The sequence below is a fragment of the Heterobasidion irregulare genome, assembly GCF_000320585.1.
Source record: "Heterobasidion irregulare TC 32-1 unplaced genomic scaffold scaffold_10, whole genome shotgun sequence".
NCBI classification, from domain to species: Eukaryota; Fungi; Basidiomycota; class Agaricomycetes; order Russulales; family Bondarzewiaceae; genus Heterobasidion; species Heterobasidion irregulare.
This window is the reverse complement of record NW_009258206.1, coordinates 343,140-360,713: the sequence shown is the minus strand read 5'-3', so window position 1 is coordinate 360,713 and position 17,574 is coordinate 343,140. Positions and strand designations below refer to the sequence as shown.

The window sequence follows — 17,574 nt, the reverse complement described above, 5'->3', positions numbered from 1 at the left end:
AAACGATCAGCCTCCTACACCACCACCCATCACCCCCGAGACCGCTTTCGCCGCCACCTCACTAACGCGAGCCTTATGGCACCGGCGTTACGGCCACCTAGGGCAAGGGAACGTGGACCTTGTCATTTCGAAGGGTCTCGTCGACGGGATCAAGCTCACATCAAATGAAAAGGCGCCGACGTGTGAGGACTGCGTCTACGGAAAGCAACACCGTAAGCCTTTCCCGAAGCAGGCAGACCACCGGGCAAACAACTTACTGGAATTGGTCCACACGGACGTATGTGGCCCAATGGACAAGAACGGGATCGGGGGCGAGCGGTACTTTGTCACCTTTACCGACGACAAGGCCCGTTTCTCCACCGAATACCGCATGCGGCAGAAGAGCGAGGTGCTCGACCGCATGAAGCAGTTTAAGGCCATGGCGGAGAAGCAGACCGGCCAGCCGTGGAAACGCATCCGGTGCGACAACGGCACGGAGTACCTCAACAAAGAGGCTCTTGACTGGTTGAAAGCAGCGGGCATCGCCTTGGAGACGACGGCGCCATACACCCCATCACAGAACGGCGTCGCGGAACGCCTGAACAAAACGATCGTGGAACGCGGCCGCGCAATGATGCACGAAACCGGCCTTCCACGATTCCTGTGGCCGGAGGTGGTGTCAACATCGACCTATTTAAAGAACCTCGGCCCGACCGTCGCACTCGAGGGCAAGACGCCCCACGAGGTATGGACCGGCCGGAAACCGAACGTCAAACACCTTCGCGCATTTGGCTGCAAGGCGCTCGTGAAGATACCTGACGAAAAGCGCCGCAAGTGGGACGTCAAGTCAACCGAGTGCGTGCTGATAGGGTACTACAGTGACGCAGCCTACCGTTGCTACGAGCCGCGGACCCACAGGATCGTGAAGTCGCGCGACGTCGTCTTCTTGGAGGACGACTTGCCGCTGGCGCCGCGGAAGCTGCCCGTGGCCGAGAGGGGGGAGAACGACTTCCATGTCGCCCAGGAGCCGCCCACGGACGCTCCCCCACCTCCCAAAGCGAGCCCTGACAACCCTAAAACGAAGTCGCCATCAGCCCAACAACCACCATCACCCGTCCATCCTCCCGACCACCCACCTTCAGAGGGGGCACCAGGAACGCTGAAAACGCGCCCAGGAGCCGCCCAGCAAGCGCCGCCCGAGCCGCCTGAGCTCAGAACGAGCACACAAACAACGGCACCCGCCCAGTTCACTCTGAGAAGGAGTGAAAGGGCACGAGAGCCCTCGTCATTGAGGAAAGCCGCAGACCTGCAGGAGGCGACCGAGCGAGCTCGCAAAGACGCGAATAGAGAGGCGAGGGAGCGACGGAAGGACCGGGAAAAGAAACGAGACGAGGCAGCGCGCGACGAGAGGGAGGAGGCAGAGGCAGAGGAAGACGAGGCAGCCGTCGAGCGCTCGTTGTTCACAGCGGCCGTCGAGGCAGCGCTGTTGACGGCGGGTGAGGAGCCCCGCAGCTACCAGGAAGCCATCCGAAGCGCAGAGCGCGACGACTGGCAGAGGGCGATGGAGGAGGAGTACGACGCCTTGTTGAAGAACAAGACGTGGGAACTCGTCGAGCCGGCGAAAGGCCGCAAGCCGATTGGCTCGAAGTGGACCTACAAGGCCAAACAAGACGGGCGCTTCAAAGCCCGACTCGTCGCCCAGGGTTTCACGCAACGCCCCGGCGTCGATTTCCACGATACTCACTCCCCAGTCGCTCGTTTCGAGTCATTTCGACTTGTTTTCTCACTTGCTGCCAAGGAGAACTGGCTCCTCGAGCAGATTGATGTCAAATCCGCCTACCTTAACGGGAAACTCGACGAAGAGATATTCATGAGGCAACCCGAAGGTTTCCAGGTCCTCGGGAAAGAGGACTGGCTGCTCCGCTTGCTCAAATCTCTCTACGGCCTAAAGCAATCTGGTCGAATCTGGAACAGGATGCTTAATGCCGAGCTCCTGAAGCTCGGATTCACCCGCTGCCGCTCAGACTCCTGCGTCTACCTCCGGGTTTCAAACAAAGGCCGTACCATCATCGTCATTCACGTCGACGACATGATCCTGGCTGCGAGCACAAAGAGGGCGATGACGGAACTCAAGGAAGACTTCCGCGGGCTCCCATTCGAGACTACGGAACTGGGGGAACCGCGCACACTGCTCGGTATGACAGTCTTCCGGAACCGAGACAAGGGCATCATCTCGCTCTCGCAGACGCACTACCTCCATAACGTCCTGGAGCGTTTCGCGATGATGGACTGCAAGCCCGTCTCGACGCCCATGGACCCTAGCACCCACTTGTCAAACGAGCAGTCACCCCGGCTCTACTCCGCGGAATGGGAAGAGATGCGGAAATATCCGTACGCCGCCCTGGTGGGGGCGTTGATGTACGCGGCGCTCGCCACGCGCCCCGACCTTGCCTACACGGTCAACACTCTGGCACAGTACATGTCAAACCCCGGAATGGAACACTGGCACGCCGCAAAACGTGTCCTGCGGTACGTGAAGGGGACGTTGGACTTAGCTCTGACATATGGGGGAGACGAGAACGACTGGATCCCCGTTGGCTACACGGACGCCGATTTCGCAGAGAGCCGAGATAACCACCGCTCGATCTCCGGATACGCTTTCTTCCTTGCCGGAGCAGCGATTTCTTGGAGCTCGAAGAAACAACCTACCGTCGCTTACGCGACCGCCGAGGCAGAATACATTGCCATCTCGCACGCCACAAAAGAGGCACTTTGGCTTCGCTCACTGCTCTCGGAACTCGGATTTCCCCAGTCTTCCCCCACCCTTATCCGCTGCGACAACCAGGCTAGTATAGCCATGTCGAAGGACCATGTCTACCACGCTCGAACGAAGCACATTGACATCAAGTACCACATCATCCGAGAGAGGGTCGAGATGGGGGAAATCCGTCTGGAATATGTGCGGACGGACGAGAACGTGGCGGACGTTTTGACGAAGGGTTTAGCAAAAGGAAAGCACGCCTCATTCTCCACTAATCTAGGCCTACTGCCGGGCTAAGGGGGAATGTTAGAAGTTAGCCCATCAGCACTGTACTTACGATACGGTATTTTCCGGATTTCGTTACTTATGTGACCGTACCGTTACCGTGACACCTCAGCGTCTTCTGTTCATACGCTGAGGTGAGTATCCTGCGCGCTCTGGTAGCCTTATTGTATCCTAACGTATCATCCTAGGATTATCGTGCAGGTACATAAATACATACATAGCGTCTTCTGTTCATACGCTGAGGATTATCGTGCAGACTTCTGACAAGCGAGAGCGATGGCAAGGATTCAAGATCAAGATAGTGATGGTAGGATAGATGTTCCAGATATCTGCGTCTCCAAACAAACTTTGGTCGGCAAATGTTTCCTGAGTATTGAAGCTATCGATAACTGTTTACCATTCTTCACACTCTACTGTTGGTCGGGACGAGCGATGTAGATTCCTTGAGGTAATTTTGAATACTAACCCCTCGTGGTGGGCTCCAAAATGATATGCTAGAGGTGGCTCTAAGTGCCAAGCACAACACCAAAACAACATCTAATGCAGGGGTGCTGGAGCTAGTATCTGATATACAAGGAATCATTAGTGAGGACTTTAGAAATAGATGGCGCACTTGAGAAGCAGCGAGGAGTGTGAGATTATAGTGCCTGAACGGTTTCGGGACTGCACCAAACACCGACTGAATGTTTGGTCGGTTGTGTCAGCAATTCGGTTGGTAACAAGGAGGTAGTGTCGCGACTGACAACTACGTGCTTCAAGAGCCACACGGGACTCTGACAATATACGAGGGAGGACGAGGGGTACAAGCGAAGAGACGAGTATGAATGTGAACAAGGCCGAACGACAAAGATGACAAGTTTTTGGGAGTCAATGAAGATGATTTACAATGGTTGAGACGAGTGCAAATGAGCTTTGAACTGTGGGGTGTGAAAGCTGGTTTATTCCAGAGTTGTATGTAGGTTTTTATAGTAAATAGAGCCCCTAGGTAAAATATTAAACAAGAAATGAGAGTAGATGTCGAATGGGTGCCAAGCCCTAGTGATCAGAGAAGATAAGAAGGTAGGTGAGATGTCCATATGGGTTCCAAAGGTGATATGGTAAAAGTTAATCAGTGATGGCGAAATCCCGATCGTTTGGGATCTGTCACCCGAGCATAGGTAGCAGGAACAGGCGTTGGAGAACCAATGAGAATCAAGAAGATGTAATGTACAACCAGGGTAGCCAAGTAATGGTGCAAGATTGTGTTTGACCAATCATGTGGGAGTCGGGAAGATAAGCAATAAGGACCGGCCGACTCATGGAGGACATCGGCTGATACAGAATACTAGCTCTGATCTCATAAACACTTATTGTAACACTCCTGTGCGGTCATGGTAAGTACGTGAAGTATGGGTGAACTGACCCAAGTGCTGCTGAACGTCCTTTAGTGGCTTGCTGTTAGTCGGGTAGGGACTGACCATGTTCGGTGCAAGTTGGCATCTTCGGTCCTTGTCTAGCGCTGTTTGGTGTCTCCCCAAAGCTTCCTGAATACCTCTCTTGGACCCTAGCGCGGGTGCATGCTTATCAACGTTAAACTGCCAGGGCAGATGACAGTTCAAATCTGTTGGGCTGGCACTCACTGCTATGATGAGAAGAGGGACTCAGTTCTAGGATGCAGTCCCCGTGTGGTTCCAACAAAGTGAGGTACCATGGTGTCTGTACTCAAGAGCTATTGCACCATGGCTTAACAGTGGGCAGCAAGAATCGGTGCCCTAGGTATTATTTCCCTATGATTGTAACAGACTTTACATGCATTGCTTATGTTTTTCTTGAACTCTTTTACTTACCATCTCTGGCACTGATGGCCTAGAGGGGGGGGGGTAATGTTATGAACTGCCTACTGTATCTTTCTTGCCTTTCCCACAATCCGTATAAGGACACATAAGACCTTTCTCCCAACTATACTTTATGTTCCTGATCCACTGCTAGTTGGTCCATGCTCTTGCTTGTACATATTTATAGCAGCTGTGGCATAGTAGGGAAGCCTTAGGCTATCCACCTCTGTCCAATCTAGGAACTGCTGTTTATCAGTCTTCCCTGATTCTCAAGCATTGGTCTGATCAGCTTCGCCTCTTCACATCCATTAACCTTGCCATCATCCTCTTTGTGTATGTACTAATTTGTGGGCTAGGAATCTCTTGTCCCAAACAGCCGTTCATGACAGACTGTACATGCAGCACAGGAGCCAGATAATATTGCAACTTCTGTATGCAGGGATACAGTAAGAGCAAAGTGTACTGTAGGAAGACAGTACTAGACAAAGAGAATAGACTAAAGATCCTTAGCCTATTCTATGGGCCTTTTATATTATTTTAGGAAAGGGTGTGAGAATACCATATATATACCCCTAGGTATTTTCTAAGTCATTTCCCTCTTATAATGACTACTTTTGCTTCTCCGTTTGCCTCTTTCTGACCAAGAGGTCAAAGAGCTCCATGCTTATGTGTGAGTAGTTTGTAAGGTGGGAAAGGATGCCCATTGCAATAGGCTCGGGATATTCAACCAGTGACAGATGGTGCACTGGGAGTGGATGACCAAGGGTTATATCTGTACCTTCATATATGCCTTAGAGTATGAGGCTGCCTGGTAGTTGTGATGATCATATCGGCATAGACCACCGTGAAGTCCCAATAAGTTGTGATCATAACAGATGGGATATCATATGCTTGAAAAAGATGAAGATCAACTCACTAGGATGCATGCCAGAATATCTCAATTGTCTTATAGGAGGGGTATTCTCTAGTTTATTAATTTTCTTAGATAGGACAGGTTGAGCAAAGGGCAGATCCCACAGCCTGATTATGTGGTCATGTGAACCTGACACAATCTGCTTGCCATCTGGAGAGAATGTAGCAAATATCATACAATCCACATGTCCTTAGAGAGGGGGGCCCACTATAGCATGCTAATGAGCATGGGTCCACTTTAGGTATTAATACCTTACTTTTGGAAGCTTTTGAGTATTCTTTGACCATCTGTCAAACTTAGGTCTAACTGATCCCAATCTGTTTGAAGCTCTTAGCTATTAATTAGGTACTGACTTTGCATTTAGACCTTTGCACAGATATTCAGTGCAACCCATAGTCATTCTATGGATCTATTAGCCCTCCTAGTGTTCAGAGCTTCTTACAGATTGTTGTATCCAATCACCAATCAGTTTAGTACATTTCACATCTTCAGCACATCCAATCATCTTCTATGTCCTGAATTGGAGGCAGCTGAATAGTTTGTTGACTTAGAATAGATCTGCCTTTCTACCTCTTGTTGTTCTTGTGCCTTCTGTTGACCTTTCTTTCCTTATCTTCAAAGCTCCCAAGTTTCTAATTGGTTTACCTATATGGTATGTGGTTCTTATCTCCAGGTCCATATATATTCACCTTGGCAATCTCTCCATTTATTTAGACTTTAGAGCTATTGCTTTTTATCTTACACCACTCACACTACCACCCCTTTATTATCTTCACCCCCGATAGCTCTTGGCATGTATTTCTGAGTACTCTATGTCCCTGCCAATCTCCCTATCTTCGTGGACAAACCTTGAGCACTGCCTTGAATTATCGAAGGACGGATGGCTGAGAGTTGTTCCGATATGAAGCCGATGTACTGCGCCTTGCGCATCTTCCGGTGAGCAAAGATCTCGATCCTGAGAGTCGAGTTTGGATCGGTATCACTACGACGAGCAAAGCACACAGTCAGTAACGAGGACACAAAAGATTATGAAATAACATCCGTACAAGGAGAAGAGTTGGTTCCACTCCGGGGTGCTGCTTCGGCGAGCGACCTTCGTCTCTTTCCTCTCCTCGCCAATCATCACGACACAATAAAATCTCCCATTTATTTGTCGAGTAAAATGGACGCCCTCGACCTTGGGCAGACCGGTAGCGTGGACAACTGTGGGATGCTAGCCATGAGGAGACCGCATGTCAATCAGGCATTCGCACACACCTGTGACTTTCAGTTTAATCTTCTGCCGAAGTTCAGAGGGCTCTCCGTGGTTAAACAACGAAGAATCAGAAACATGCACGCCAAATGAATTAATTGGCCAGACTCACGACGGTGCTGGGGACGACATCGTCGGGGTGGACATGGTGGTAAGAGGTTGACCGAGGGCGCATGTGCAGGGACTACGAGTACAAGGACCCTTTCGACACTTAGTGCGTTGATGAACACGCGGAGAACAGCCCTTTCATTTGGTGAAACATCCTCAATTGGGAGGGAATAGAAGTCTCCAAATTGGGTTGGGCGCTTCTTCCGATTGAGAAAAGGCGTCTCTGCCGCTTTGCTTGCGCCCGTTGTTCGCCGCACACCGTTAGAGTCTGTGCCGAGAGGGCAACGTGCGATAAGTGATTTAACATCGAGCTACGTAGAATGACCAAGAGAGGAGAGGTTGTACTCGTTGAAAGACGGGACGTGATGCGGCAGAAGAGTGGGAAGAAGGTTGGACTGTAAGTGTTCGATCGGGTCGGTATCTGGACAGGCACTGAGAAATGAAATGAATGGGCGACCGCAGGAGTGGAAATGTAAGAGAACAAAGAAGGAAGGCGAGGAAAAAGGAAAGTGCACGATCCAGATAAGGGCAGCAGAAGAGAGATTCCGAGAATTAAAAAGGTTAGAGGAGACATACGGAAGGAAGACAAGTGGGAGACGACGCACACAATTCGATGGCGCCTAATGGATATTCAGTCCATCTGCGAACAGGAGGTAGCGAAGCTCAGCCAAGGCAGTCATACTGACTCTACGTGAGACTTGGAAACGTGGTTCTGGAAGGTTCTGGTTCAACGTCGATGTCCGTATGCACAGAGCATGAAACGAGATTGATCGTGAATGGAGGAAATAGCAAGCGCAGGACGTTCATTCGCTATCAGAAGCAACGAGGGAAAGAGGGGGATCAGTGCCGCACGAACGCGTCAGAGGATGCAGATGGAGTACGCACAGCTTCGTGGAAGTAGACAGACGCGGCATCCGCATCAGCTCGTACCCCGGGACCCCCAAGGCCCATACACATGTACATAAAAACATATGTGTGCACTCATCCGACACTTTTATCGGTGCTGAGGCTTCAGCACGTTGTGAGAATGTGGACGGCTAGGTGGAAGCGAGACGAGGGGTGGCGGCAGATCCCAGGAGTTATATCCTAGCCGTATACCTATCCTACGCGTGCATAACTGTGCGGTTGACGGCAGGGACCTGGTTGGCGAGCATGAAACATGGGGGGAATTAGTATCGAAACGGAGACCCTGGATATGTACCTTCAAATTTGAAATATTCTGCGCGGCAGCGATCAATGCAAAACTCCCCTCGGAGAACAATCGCAGAATCTCGAGCCTTGTGCGAGGATCCCTATGGATGCACCGAGCGTGTTCTTGACATCGGAGAGAGCGAAGGAAACCATGGATACCTTGCGGAGACGAGAGCTGGGTGGAGCGCAAGGTGAAAAGGGAGGGAGCAGACGACAGAGATATCGGATTGATGGCCAATCAGAACGCGTTCCCCCGACGGTGAGTGTCGTGTGCAAGCAGTTGAGGGAGAGCCGACCTGGGAGCGTAGGGAGACGAAGACCGTTGAAGATGTGTGACGGACGCGCACATCTAAGTGAGATGCAGACAATCTTGTACATGCGCTGCCTTCCAGTGTGTTGCGTTGCCCAGCATGACTGCACGAGTGTGTACGATCGCGAGCAACGAGTCTGTCGACGGCGGAGGGCATCATGGGAAACATTCAACCGCTCCTCCGGCCCGCGGCGCTCTCCACTCTACAACAGTCACCCTCATCGCACAGGCCCATCATCTTGTCCGTCTCTTCACCCACCGCTATCCCCAGCATCCTCTCCCCTCTCCAGCAACCTCGAGCAGATCGACGACAATCGTCTTTGACTCACCAATCGCGAGCGCAGGTACCGGACATCCACCGAACATTCCCGTTTGGTTACTCAGCTTCGCTATCGTGTGAGTCCTTCAGCTCGCTCCTTTCTTTCGAGCTCTTACGAGTCGTTCCAGAACTTGTGAGGTAGCATGCTGCCCATCCACTGCGCGCTGCCCCGTCGCTGACACTCGTTCCATCGGCGCATGGCCTTGCACTGCGCAGAAAGCCTACAAGCTTTCAATCTAATGCTGGTGCGTCATCGTTTTTCCTCCCTCCCATTACTCCTTCCTACCTCCTGTTCCATTCATTTTCAACCATTGAACTTTATTTGCCCACTCCACACTGTGATCCCAGACCATTCGAGCCTTCCCTTCTCCGCGCTCTATAACTCATCTGTGTCGACTGCCAGCACGCGCAGAGGCTCATCCGCAACTCCGCTTCACCTACCACTCCGCCGGATGCCACGATAGCATCTCAATTTCATGGCCGCATAGTCGGAGCTCTCTGAGCTCAAGTTCAACTTCCCATATCAGTCGATCTTGGGATCCCGTACGCACTAGACTCAAGGTAAATCCTGCTACTAGAGCCATAGCTTTCTCTCTCACCGCGGGGCGATTGTGTCTTAGTTCAGTGTGAGACACCTCTGTCAGTCGACTCGGAACTCACTGCAGGCTCATTCGCAGTCTGCTTCGTTACGCGCGCAGGTATGCAATGTTGACAACTCTTGAACTCGATACGGCGACACTCTCAGTCGACGGCGGCCTGAAGTCTCAGCGCAGGTCATGAACCAGTGAATCGTTGTATGCCGTTGTAAAGAACTAAACGGCATCATTGACCATGCATGGAACCGGTCCCAAATGTCAGCTCATCGAACTCTAGTGTGGGCTTAAAGGCATTTGTAGCAATGGTGACGTGGAACGTAGATCGTCTACTCTGCCCCGTACATTTCACACTTAGATCTTGTCGTTCAGTGGCTATCGTTCGTCAGCTTGTCTCGAGAATACAAAAGGGGGTACGATTACGAACTTACTCGAATGCAAATTGGGAGTTGTGCATTGCAGCAAGATTCAGTCTGCTCGCGTGCTCCGCGATCAATACCAGACGGACGGCTCCGGAGCCGCAGGTCCACGTCCACGAAACAAATGATGCTCATGTCTGAAATAATGGATATGAGCGGAGTCGGCAAAGCAAACGAGCAAAGACACGACTCGCAAGTTGGGATATGTATCATGGACTACTCCAGCGCAGTAATAAACACCGCGCGGCGCCCTTCACGTCGTCCACAATCTCCAACTGTGCTACTACCTCCAGAACGAGCTCTGCGACAGAATCGACGTGCGCTGTGAGGTAGACCGCACCGCGGCTTGATAACACGATGGCTTGAGGATCAACATGGACACGAGGTTCCGACCAGTCCAACGCGTAGAAAGCAGTGTAGCATCGAAAGGGAAAACAATGACATTGAAGTGGCGATCCATGGTGAGGTCAGTGTCATTAAGAAGGCAAGCACAGGAAACAGCTGGTGCTTATCTATAGAGGCACAGATAATAACGTGAGGAGGGAAAAAGTAGGACACATATAATATCGGACTATGTGTATCATGTTCGGTCGACGTACATATATCGAGACAGACGGACACAAGCGAGCGCGATGAATGAGTGTTGAGCGCGAGCAACGCATGCGGAGCGGAACCTGCAAAGCTGTGAGCGAGCCGAACGGAGAGGGACTCCGAATCCCCGAGTCGCGTAGCAAGGGGCAGCCATGGTAATGAGTCGGTGCGAGCGGTTCCAAGTCAATCCCTGTGTGCACACCGAGAGAGCGCGAACGTGAGCGTACCAACAAGTGGCCGAAGGACGTTCGTCTGTGATACCAAGAACAGCTGACTGGGTGAAGGAATGGGCACGATACGGATGCTCTAGGGTGTGACGTAGTATGGCGTGCCCTGTGTTGCATCCTCGATGCCAGAGTGATACCCCACCCCTCGTTAGCCCTCCTCACCTGCGCGGTGGGTATACGCTTACTGGGGCACGCGTGCACACTTCCCCAAGACTGCACACATAGCGCCTCGTTCTACAATATCCCATAGAGGGCTCGTTTTCCGAGCAGGTCCTCGTCACGGTCACGCCCAGTGGGCTCATGGAGATGCAAGGAGGTGAACGTGGCGAGGTGGTGAGAGTGCCGAACATAAGATCGAGAAATATAGGGCGAGGAGGAAGTGCTGGTACCATGGCCAGGAAGGTGACGTGACAATGAGGGAACGATGCGGTCAAGGTTCTGCAAGCACGAACCATAGGGACCGGTGTCGGGATGAGGACTCACGGAGATGCCCGTGGGCGCTGCTCACTGCCAGTCACCGCTACACCGGCCAGCGCAAACAGCTCCTTGAGGCACGTCCGAGAGCCCAGGGAAATGGTGTCGAAGCTTGCGTGGTCAGCGAGGATCGATGCGCGCGCGCCTACTAGGCCAGGCGTGGGCGGGAGGGGGCGCATGCGTCGTCGGTCGGCGCCGGAGCACTGCCGGAGCTCCTCGACCGCCGCGGCCTCCAAAGTTCGAACCTTGCAAGGAGTGCATCCCATCCCTGCGACCACGAACGCGCCCTCGTTCTCGGGAAGGCTGCCCCCGAGCGAGCTGGTGGAAAGGGATAATCCCAAGACCGCCTTCGATGGCGCCGTGTCGTGTATTCTCGTCGTGAGCGCCGGGCACAGACTTTGTTCTCTTTTGAGGCTGTCCTTCTGTATCGGGAGCGATCTTAGGATCGCGAGTCGTGTTCGTTGGCGCTCGCGTATCTTCCTCTTGTACCATGTCCACTGTCCAGGCCCTAACGATGCGTCCCCCGATATCGTCGTGAGTGTGAACTCTGGCTTCATCAGTCTGCACAGCTCCTGATCCAGGACTCGTCTGCGAAGCGATTCCATCGATCCCCAACCGAAAATTCAGCTGATTGTCAAAGGCATGCATTGATGACTTGTGATTGGCATATCGAACTCTCCTCACGCCTAGCATCTCGACAGTCATCCGCGCCGCCGGTCTACCCAAGGTCAAACGCTTCAAACACATGCCTGAGATTGACGGCAGGTTTCGTGGTGTCCTGACAGTTGGCGATGTACAAAACAAGACGAACATTGTTCGCGGAGGGAACTCCCCGGAGTGGAACGAATCTTTCTCCTTGTAAGAGCATGTTCCTGGATTGATTGTGATTTCCGTCATTGACCCGCCTTGCTGGCCAAAGCCATACCCATCCGTCTTCAATCTTGAAGCTTGACATCTACGCGCACCACAGAATACGCCAGGAACAACACATCGGTTCAATTTCAGAGACCATTGCAACGATCTGCTCTTCAATACTCAACGGCGGCACTGTTGGTAAGCAAACATCTCACGAACTCGATCCCGCTCATGATTGTCTTGCGTCCTAGATGTCACCAGGACTCTTTCGGGAGACTCAGGAGCCCGCGTCGACTTGTGTATGGTCGTTAAAGTCAGAATCCCACGAGAACCGTTCGAACCGCCTATCTCCGATACTTCATCGGCAATACCAAGTAGCCATTGTATACCAGAAACCCCAAAGGAAATGGGCATCGTTACAATTCACGAAGACGTTACAACTGCGCTAGCAACCGCCAAGGCCGTTTCATTGCAGATGCGACCTCTTTCGGATGTCCCTAACACGATTGTGGAAGGTGCAAGCTCCGCTTCTGAGGCTGCCAGCACTCTGGTCGACATTTGGACGCCTGTTTTCCAGAAGATCGACATCTTTTGTAGATTGATGGACACGGTAACAGAGGTATGTGTCGATCGTGCTCATGCGGACGATAAGATACTGACAAGTGACTTGTATCAGGTTCATCCTTATGCCAAAACGGCTTGGATCATGGTTTCAGCGGTTCAGAAGGTTCATATTTCATTGACCGTATAGAGTTGAATGACGGGACTGACGAAAAACTGTTCCTTGTAAAGATCATCAAGACGCAGATGGACCGTGATGAAAAGATCAAAAACCTGTTGAAGGCGATGGACTCTTTCTACGACATCGTGGATGACCTCAAGAGCGGGGAGAAGATCGAGAAGATTGAGTCTAGCAAGGACGTACTGCAACGCATCGCTCAGCAGACAACAGAGTGCTGTTTTTTTATCCGCGACTACGCAAAGCCCCACAGCTTCTGTAAGCCTCGTCTGCCGTTGTTTAAGGGCATTCGCTTACAATCTCCCTTTCCTGGACAGGGAAGCGAACAGGACACAATCTATTCTCCAATGTCGATGACAAGATTGACGGATACTGCACGGTATTACGCGAGCTCAAGGAAGAATTCTATGGACGAGTGACTGTACAGACTAAGATTGTGGTCACGCAGATTCTGGATGAAGTGCAGGCATCTGGTGAGCAAAGTCGACTTATCAACTATTGGCGATTGACTGATTTCTGGTCGTATAGCCATGCAATTTGGTCTGGACGACATCCCGTATGCTGCCGGTGCTGGCTTTCAGATGTCAAAGGGCTGCCAATCAGGAACTCGCACATCCATCCTTGATGAGATTGCGGAGTGGATCACTAGAGACGATGGTTCTCGGGTCTTCCTACTCCTTGGCGCCGCAGGGACAGGTAAATCGGCAATCGCGCATACTGTCGCTGGCCGTTCCAAGGCTTCCAACCGCCTCGGATCCTCGTTCTCCTTTGTGCGTGGTCAGGCCGACCGCGGCCCGGAAAAACTGGTTTCCACCGTGGCGCGCGACTTGTCCGATTTCAGTGAATCCATCCGGCACGCACTAGGCGAGGTGGTTCAATACAACAAGGGACTTCGGACGACTTTGGACATCGCAATGCAGTTTGAGAACCTTATTCTGAAGCCGGTCGAGAAGCTCACATTGACCGGTCCTCTAGTCATAGTCATCGATGCTCTGGATGAATGTTCAGACCCAACATCTCGTGAAGCGCTGCTTCTGCTGCTGGCTAACAGAACCCAAGAACTTCCTCCAAATTTCCGCATCCTCCTCACCTCTCGCTTGGAGAAAGATATCGAAACAACGTTCAGCTCCAATGACAAGATCATCGTAAAGAAGATGGATGACATTCCATCACAATCGACGAGAGACGATATCAGGTTATATATCAACAATAAGCTCGGAGACCTTGATCGTGATGACATCGATGCCGGATGCAAGAGCACGCTCGTGGACCAATCAGAGGGTTTATTCCAGTGGGCGTCCGTCGCCTGCGAATTTATCAAAGGTGTTGGCGTTCCCGGTTCCACCCCGAGGGAACGATACGACCTCCTGATCCAGGGTACGACTAGCGAAACGTGGCACCTGGATGGCCTGTATATGACGGTTTTGTCGCACTTTTTCCAAAATCAAGGCTCTTTCACAGAGAAAGTTATGGATAGGTTCAGGCTGGTTATGGCACTATTATTGAGTGCCTTCGAGCCGCTCTCCATGAAATCATTGGACATGATACTATACGCTGCCAAGGACAGAAAAACCAGATTCGATCCGAAGATCATTTTGGAATATATGGGCTCGTTGCTGAGCGGGGTCACTGGGAAGGAGCCCATCCGTCCTTTGCACACATCATTCCGCGACTTTCTATTGGATTCCTCTCGCAGTCGGAAATTCCATGTCGACACAACTGAGGCGCACAAGGACCTGACACTCGCGTCGTTGAGTATCATGAATAGCGAACTCTCGTTCAATATCTGTCATCTTGAATCCTCGTACACTCTGAACGAGGCTATTGGCGACCTTGCAAATCGGATTCAAGAACATATTCCAGAGCATCTTTCGTACTCGTGTCGATTTTGGGCGAGTCATCTGCAGCGTATACCATCTGATGATCTTGACGTTCGGAGAGCTGTTGCGTTGCTCCTATCCGAAAAACTCCTCTTCTGGATCGAAGTCGCTAGTCTCCTTGGTGCGGTGCATGGTGCGGTCCAAGCACTGTCTTCTCTTATGCAGTGGTGTACTGTAGGTGACCTTCCTATCTGATCCATATTGAGGGGACTCATGATATTTGTCTTGGACTAGGATGCAAATGATGATGCGCGGGAACTATTGAAGCATGCGCGCGACGCTCACGCATTCATAAACACCTTCGGAGTTCCCATCTCCCAATCGACTCCGCATATATATTTGTCTGCCCTACCCTTTTGTCCTCCAACTTCCATCATACACAATTGTTTCAGTAGCATGTTTCATGGGACCCTGAGGGTCTGCAAGGGAGCAGCTACGGGTTGGCCAACTGTGCAGCATATCATATATTGTCAGAGCCAGGTCAGCTCCGTAGCTTTCTCACGGGACGGGACACGGATCGTCTCGGGCTCGCACGACAAGACGATCCGGATGTGGGATTCATCAACAGGGAAAGCGGTTGGTGAGCCTCTCGAGGGACACACAGATCGGGTCTGGTCCGTCGCTTTATCGCGGGACGGGACACGGATCGTCTCGGGCTCGTCCGACAAGACGATCCGGATGTGGGATTCATCAACAGGGAAAGTGGTTGGTGAGCCTCTCGAGGGACACACAGATCGGGTCTGGTCCGTTGCTTTCTCGCGGGACGGGACCCGCATCGTCTCGGGCTCGTCCGACAAGACGATCCGGATGTGGGATTCATCAACAGGGAAAGCAGTTGGTGAGCCTCTCGAGGGACACACAGGTCCGGTCGGGTCCGTTGCTTTCTCGCGGGACGGGACCCGCATCGTCTCGGGCTCGTCCGACAAGACGATCCGGATGTGGGATTCATCAACAGGGAAAGCAGTTGGTGAGCCTCTCGAGGGACACACAGATTGGGTCCGGTCCGTTGCTTTCTCGCGGGACGGGACGCGGATCGTCTCGGGCTCGTCCGACTCGACGATCCGGATGTGGGATTCATCAACAGGGAAAGCGCTTGGTGAGCCTCTCGAGGGACACACAGGTCTGGTCTGGTCCGTTGCTTTCTCGCGGGACGGGACCCGCATCGTCTCGGGCTCGCGGGACTCGACGATCCGGATGTGGGATTCATCAACAGGGAAAGTGGTTGGTGAGCCTCTCGAGGGACACACAGGTCTGGTCTGGTCCGTTGCTTTCTCGCGGGACGGGACCCGCATCGTCTCGGGCTCGTCCGACATGACGATCCGGATGTGGGATTCATCAACGGGGAAAGCGGTTGGTGAGCCTCTCGAGGGACACACAGGTCCGGTCAACTCCGTTGCTTTCTCGCGGGACGGGACCCGCATCGTCTCGGGCTCGGACGACAAGACGATCCGGATGTGGGATTCATCAACAGGGAAAGCAGTTGGTGAGCCTCTCGAGGGACACACAGGTCCGGTCTGGTCCGTTGCTTTCTCGCGGGACGGGACCCGCATCGTCTCGGGCTCGCGGGACTCGACGATCCGGATGTGGGATTCATCAACAGGGAAAGCAGTTGGTGAGCCTCTCGAGGGACACACAGGTCTGTTCTGGTCCGTTGCTTTCTCGCGGGACGGGACCCGCATCGTCTCGGGCTCGCGGGACTCGACGATCCGGATGTGGGATTCATCAACAGGGAAAGCAGTTGGTGAGCCTCTCGAGGGACACACAGATTGGGTCCGGTCCGTTGCTTTCTCGCGGGACGGGACCCGCATCGTCTCGGGCTCGTTCGACAAGACGATCCGGATGTGGGATTCATCAACAGGGAAAGCGGTTGGTGAGCCTCTCGAGGGACACACAGGTCCGGTCTGGTCCGTTGCTTTCTCGCGGGACGGGACCCGCATCGTCTCGGGCTCGTCCGACTCGACGATCCGGATGTGGGATTCATCAACAGGGAAAGCGGTTGGTGAGCCTCTCGAGGGACACACACGTCCGGTCAACTCCGTTGCTTTCTCGCGGGACGGGACCCGCATCGTCTCGGGCTCGTCCGACAAGACGATCCGGATGTGGGATTCATCAACGGGGAAAGCGGTTGGTGAGCCTCTCGAGGGACACACAGATTGGGTCTGGTCCGTTGCTTTCTCGCGGGACGGGACACGGATCGTCTCGGGCTCGGACGACAACAAGGTCCTGATCTGGGATTCATCACCAAAGAAATTGGTCGGTGAACTTCCTCAGGGAAATCCTTACCAGGTCGAATTTCCCCTGCTCTCAGAGCTTGAGCATGCATGCTCTCCAGCCACTATGTGTGACCCGCAGATAGTAACATCTGCAGCGCCCTCGTATCTACGTGAGTTCTTGAAGCTCATTTCTGTTATACATCCTTGTCAGTTGACAATTGCACATCTCAGCTCCCATCACATTTTCGTCACAGGCAGAACATGCACTACGCCATGTGGATGACATATTTCCTTCTGCTCCTGCAGATGGCTCCCGTGCATCCATTACACTGAGAGACGATGGGTGGGTAGTGGGTTTGAGTGATAAATTGTTGTTTTGGCTCCCCTTCGATCTTCGTGCGAAAATAAGGCTTCCAAGGATGTTGCTACGATGTGGTGTAGACATGACAGAGCTTGACCTAAGTCGGTTCATCCATGGGCCCTCTTGGAGCGAGTGCTATCGAGTCTCTGCTGACGAGTTATGACTTTGTTGTTGTGTTTCTCCTGTGCTTATACTGTGTCACCAGTGATTACAATGACTTTCGAACACTCGTTAAGTTTGGATGTATTAGATGGCATCCATTATCCTCTTGAACGGACTACTTCAGAATA

The 17,574-nt window shown here is 52.5% G+C and overlaps 7 protein-coding genes across 7 annotated transcripts; 5 read left to right on the top strand and 2 right to left on the bottom strand.

Annotated features, from left to right (window-relative positions):
- Window positions 1–1,687: 1,687 nt before the first annotated feature.
- On the top strand, window positions 1,688–1,939 carry HETIRDRAFT_248012 (uncharacterized protein; the record flags this gene model as incomplete). Its single annotated transcript, XM_009552364.1, has 1 exon — window positions 1,688–1,939. A coding segment is annotated over one exon (252 nt), but the record flags the coding sequence as incomplete, so codon positions are not given.
- A 15-nt stretch (window positions 1,940–1,954) lies between these two features.
- On the top strand, window positions 1,955–2,605 carry HETIRDRAFT_222122 (uncharacterized protein; the record flags this gene model as incomplete). The annotated part of the gene is made up of 1 exon (XM_009552363.1): window positions 1,955–2,605. A coding segment is annotated over one exon (651 nt), but the record flags the coding sequence as incomplete, so codon positions are not given.
- Window positions 2,606–4,371: 1,766 nt separating this feature from the next.
- HETIRDRAFT_327109 (uncharacterized protein) lies at window positions 4,372–4,590 on the bottom strand (the record flags this gene model as incomplete). The annotated part of the gene is made up of 1 exon (XM_009552362.1): window positions 4,372–4,590. A coding segment is annotated over one exon (219 nt), but the record flags the coding sequence as incomplete, so codon positions are not given.
- Window positions 4,591–6,401: 1,811 nt separating this feature from the next.
- On the top strand, window positions 6,402–6,640 carry HETIRDRAFT_174245 (uncharacterized protein; the record flags this gene model as incomplete). The annotated part of the gene is made up of 2 exons (XM_009552361.1): window positions 6,402–6,404; window positions 6,467–6,640. The coding sequence occupies 2 exons, from the start codon at window positions 6,402–6,404 to the stop codon at window positions 6,638–6,640; spliced, it is 177 nt and encodes a 58-aa protein (XP_009550656.1).
- A 2,073-nt stretch (window positions 6,641–8,713) lies between these two features.
- HETIRDRAFT_174246 (uncharacterized protein) lies at window positions 8,714–9,172 on the top strand (the record flags this gene model as incomplete). Its single annotated transcript, XM_009552360.1, has 2 exons — window positions 8,714–9,009; window positions 9,061–9,172. 2 exons carry the CDS (start codon window positions 8,714–8,716, stop codon window positions 9,170–9,172), a joined length of 408 nt encoding a protein of 135 aa, XP_009550655.1.
- A 1,824-nt stretch (window positions 9,173–10,996) lies between these two features.
- HETIRDRAFT_105690 (uncharacterized protein) lies at window positions 10,997–11,841 on the bottom strand (the record flags this gene model as incomplete). The annotated part of the gene is made up of 2 exons (XM_009552359.1): window positions 10,997–11,200; window positions 11,281–11,841. The coding sequence occupies 2 exons, from the start codon at window positions 11,839–11,841 to the stop codon at window positions 10,997–10,999; spliced, it is 765 nt and encodes a 254-aa protein (XP_009550654.1).
- Window positions 11,842–12,392: 551 nt separating this feature from the next.
- On the top strand, window positions 12,393–17,570 carry HETIRDRAFT_441691 (uncharacterized protein; the record flags this gene model as incomplete). The annotated part of the gene is made up of 9 exons (XM_009552358.1): window positions 12,393–12,710; window positions 12,768–12,818; window positions 12,884–13,088; window positions 13,148–13,303; window positions 13,359–14,884; window positions 14,945–16,685; window positions 16,944–17,093; window positions 17,155–17,440; window positions 17,490–17,570. 9 exons carry the CDS (start codon window positions 12,393–12,395, stop codon window positions 17,554–17,556), a joined length of 4,500 nt encoding a protein of 1,499 aa, XP_009550653.1. The 3' UTR covers window positions 17,557–17,570.
- Window positions 17,571–17,574: the final 4 nt, after the last annotated feature.